This window comes from Schistocerca gregaria, chromosome 2 (genome assembly GCF_023897955.1).
Source record: "Schistocerca gregaria isolate iqSchGreg1 chromosome 2, iqSchGreg1.2, whole genome shotgun sequence".
NCBI lineage: Eukaryota > Metazoa > Arthropoda > Insecta > Orthoptera > Acrididae > Schistocerca > Schistocerca gregaria.
The window spans coordinates 479,496,598-479,500,388 of record NC_064921.1 but is presented as its reverse complement, the minus strand read 5'-3'; the positions used below and the strand labels follow the sequence as shown (position 1 = coordinate 479,500,388).

General features: G+C 39.3%; 1 protein-coding gene across 1 annotated transcript; it reads left to right on the top strand.

Annotated features, from left to right (window-relative positions):
• Positions 1-2,212: 2,212 nt before the first annotated feature.
• LOC126327243 (phosphate carrier protein, mitochondrial-like) lies at positions 2,213-3,529 on the top strand. The gene has a single exon (XM_049995872.1). It carries the CDS (start codon positions 2,288-2,290, stop codon positions 3,350-3,352), a length of 1,065 nt encoding a protein of 354 aa, XP_049851829.1. The 5' UTR covers positions 2,213-2,287; the 3' UTR covers positions 3,353-3,529.
• The last annotated feature ends 262 nt before the right edge of the window (positions 3,530-3,791 follow it).

Here is a 3,791-nt window from a genome sequence, read left to right as displayed (position 1 = left end):
TCTGTCTTACCATTATATAATCTATCTGATACCTTTTAGTATCTCCGGGGTTCTTCCACGTATACAACCTTCTTTCATGATTCTTAAACCAAGTGTTATCTATGACTAAGTTGTGCTCTGTACAAAATTCTACTAGGCGGCTTCCTCTTTCATTTCTTAGCCCCAATCCATATTCACCTACTATGTTTCCTTCTCTCCCTTTTCCTACACTCGAATTCCAGTCACCCATTACTATTAAATTTTCGTCTCCCTTCACTATCTGAATAATTTCTTTTATTTCATCGTACATTTCTTCAATTTCTTCGTCATCTGCAGAGCTAGTTGGCATATAAACTTGTACTACTGTAGTAGGTGTGGGCTTCGTATCTATCTTGGCCACAATACTGCGTTCACTATGCTGTTTGTAGTAGCTTACCCGCATTCCTATTTTCAATGAAAGAAAAAACAAGTGTGCATATTCCCACAGAAGAAATATGCACCAATTCCATTCCTTAATTTGTTTTTGTTTCGGCCGAAATCAGCTGACTTTGCCAGACTTCTTACTAATAATTACAATCTAATAAGGAGAAAAAATTACTCGCTTAATAATTTTGTAATGGCTGTGGATCTTAGTTCGAATAAATTATTAAACTGAGTAACATTATATAATTCCATCCTGCAACATACATTGAATTTTAGATTTATGTTGTGTCATCAGAAACACGACAAGAACGAAGAGCTATTTCCAGCATGCAGAAAGCCCAAATCAATGCAGTTCGATTTTAAAAACAAAGTTAACTACACGAATGTCCTCAAAGGCCGGAATGTATAGAATAAACACGATAAATTACGAGCGAACATAATCCCGATTGTGAAAGCCCACTAGCGTTAACGGGAAGTAATACAACCACTAAACGAAAGGATAGCTCGATGTAGGCCTAGTCCAACCAATACGCAGTAAAGTGGCCTAGTAACGTCGTAACTGACGATTGACTACTGCAGAGCTACTTACGATAAGACTAAGATGAATTTAGTCATCATCGAATGGTTCATGTGCTCATTTACGTACTTCCTCTAGGAATATTAGTTGCATTTTTTTTAATTTTTTTTTTTACCGCTATGCGACGATCTTGTTTCGCCCCAATGTAAAACTGCCTAATAAAAAACAGTGTATGGATAAACCCACAAAGATAACTGATGAAGTATTAAATTGCTTACTATTAATCTACAAATTGGTTTACGTCGTCCCCCGCAGAAGGAACCATATACGGCCTCCTATTCGGCACAGCCGCCGTCGTCTAAAAATAGATTTCACAGCTGGTATCCTTTTCCACTTCAGTTCGGAGCTTACGAAACCTCGCCTTTTTCGCATCCAGTACAACAAATGTTGCATAGAGGTCATAAATAGTACGAAAGGGGAATTCCATAACATTTCGTCTAATGGAATGGAATCTTAAGTTACTACTGTTGCAGATGGGGGAATGGTAGTAAGCAAAGGAAGGAAAAATGATCATGGCGCAGCAAACGCGCGAACTTTAGTTAGCAAATGGATAACATTCGAATGCATATTTCACATTTTGAACGTTCAAGTGAGAAAAGTGACGATACAGACTACTTCTTTTTAATAACCAATAAAAAGTCAACTCAGCTCCTTTTCATTCTTCGTCAGTAATTTACGTTATAATACATGATTTTGCAAATACATGTTGAATGTCCACTCTCCTACACTGAGCAGACATTTGGATACATTTATACACTCATAAATCCAGCCTTAAGATGCGGATTATAGTGAAAAACAGAAAATATTCTTCTAATACTGTTTTAAGACGCCACTCTATTTTGTACTCCATGTCTAATGATGTACTAACACACATTTTCCATCCACAATACAATTGCCACTATAACATGAGGAACAAAGTAGGACTGCCACCTCTTTCACTTTGTTGGGAGGTACTCACCCTAAAATAAATCGTATCTTCGCGCCGTTCAGCTTAATACATGAAAGATATCACAGTTTCAAAGATGATAACCAAACTTGCATGGAAAATAACGTATCTGCCCTAGTTTCAAGCGTTGATTTCTTACGCCCCTAACTCTGTCATATTATGCAAATTCAACACACAAAAATTGAAACTTCAGCTATAACTGAGTATCTGTCAGCACTTTTTAACGAGAAAACCTCTTCAAATCTCATAGCTCTCAAGGTGACGAACGCTCTGTCTTCTTCGTTATTACTCTTTGCTAAGCGCGGAGTTACAATTTTCTCAGTAGCGGGCGGACCAACGGTGGACGAGGTGGGGTGGGCAAGATGTGGAAATCCTTGTTAGATTCTGCGGCAGCAAATCCGTTCTGCAGCCCATTTAATACAGCATCATGTGAAGGAAGAATACATGCCGTTCCTGGTCGAAACATAGCAGCTGCCGCAGCATATAGTAGCCCAGAAGATTCGTGTGAGTTCGCCTCCGGAAAGTACTTCGCCTTGTGTGGATTGGGAGGAATATTGTCCTGTGGAATTACTCATACTATGGTTGTGCCGCTTGATTTAGTGAAGTGTAGATTGCAAGTGGATCCAGCGAAGTACAAGAACGTTTTTAACGGCTTCAAGGTCACTTTGAAAGAAGACGGAATGCGAGGTTTGGCGAAAGGCTGGGCCCCAACATTTTTCGGATATTCCATGCAAGGATTGTGTAAGTTCGGACTATACGAAGTTTTTAAAGTATTTTACTCTAATATTCTTGGCGAAGAAAATTCATACGTTTGGCGTACATCATTGTATTTGGCAGCTTCTGCTACAGCTGAATTTTTTGCGGACATTGCGCTTAGTCCAATGGAATCAGCGAAAGTTAGAATTCAGACTCAGCCAGGATTCGTTACAACGTTAAGGGCAGCATTGCCGATTATGTACAGAGAAGAAGGTTTAAATAGCTTTTATAAGAGCCTTGTTCCTTTGTGGATGCGGCAGATCCCGTATACAATGATGAAGTTCGCTTGTTTCGAGCGAACGATTGAAATATTATACAAATATGTTGTTCCAAAGCCAAGATCGGAGTGCACCAAGGGGGAGCAACTGGTTGTTACTTTTGCAGCGGGTTACATAGCGGGTATCTTCTGTGCCATTGTGTCTCATCCAGCTGACACAGTTGTTTCAAAACTGAATCAAGATAAAGGTTCGACTGCCCTTGAGGCAGCCAAAAAATTGGGCTTTGCAGGAATGTGGAAGGGTCTGATGCCCAGGATAGTGATGATTGGTACACTTACAGCTGCGCAATGGTTTATCTATGATGCTGTGAAGGTCTGGTTAAGACTACCACGGCCACCACCTCCAGAGATGCCAGAATCACTCAAGAGGAAGTTGGAAGCCAAGGCTCAATAACTAGCTTGAGAAAGCAATCCGAGGTTGTCACAAATGCTGCACTTGGCTTGTACTGTAATGTAGTACTGTAGTGCAAACCAAAGACAAACAGGTATATTGTCTACTTATTTATTTGTTGTTATAGCTCTGTGATGAGCAATTGTTGTATTGTGTGTAATTAAAACGTGTTTAAAAGTGCTTATGGTTTTTGTTCCATAAACCTCATTTACACCATGATACTGCCTGTAAGATAGGAAAGGAGTGGTGTACTTACATTTAATGCTGTGTCCATACAACATTGTAAGTGATAATTTATCACATTTTGCAATTTTTGTGGTGTCCACTTTGGTAGTCATTTGCATATTAATTCCTCACTATGTAGACTACATTTTTGCAATCAAAATTACATGTTGTTTACAGAGAAATTGGATAGGGTAGAGCTGTATATCCAAGCGCCAGA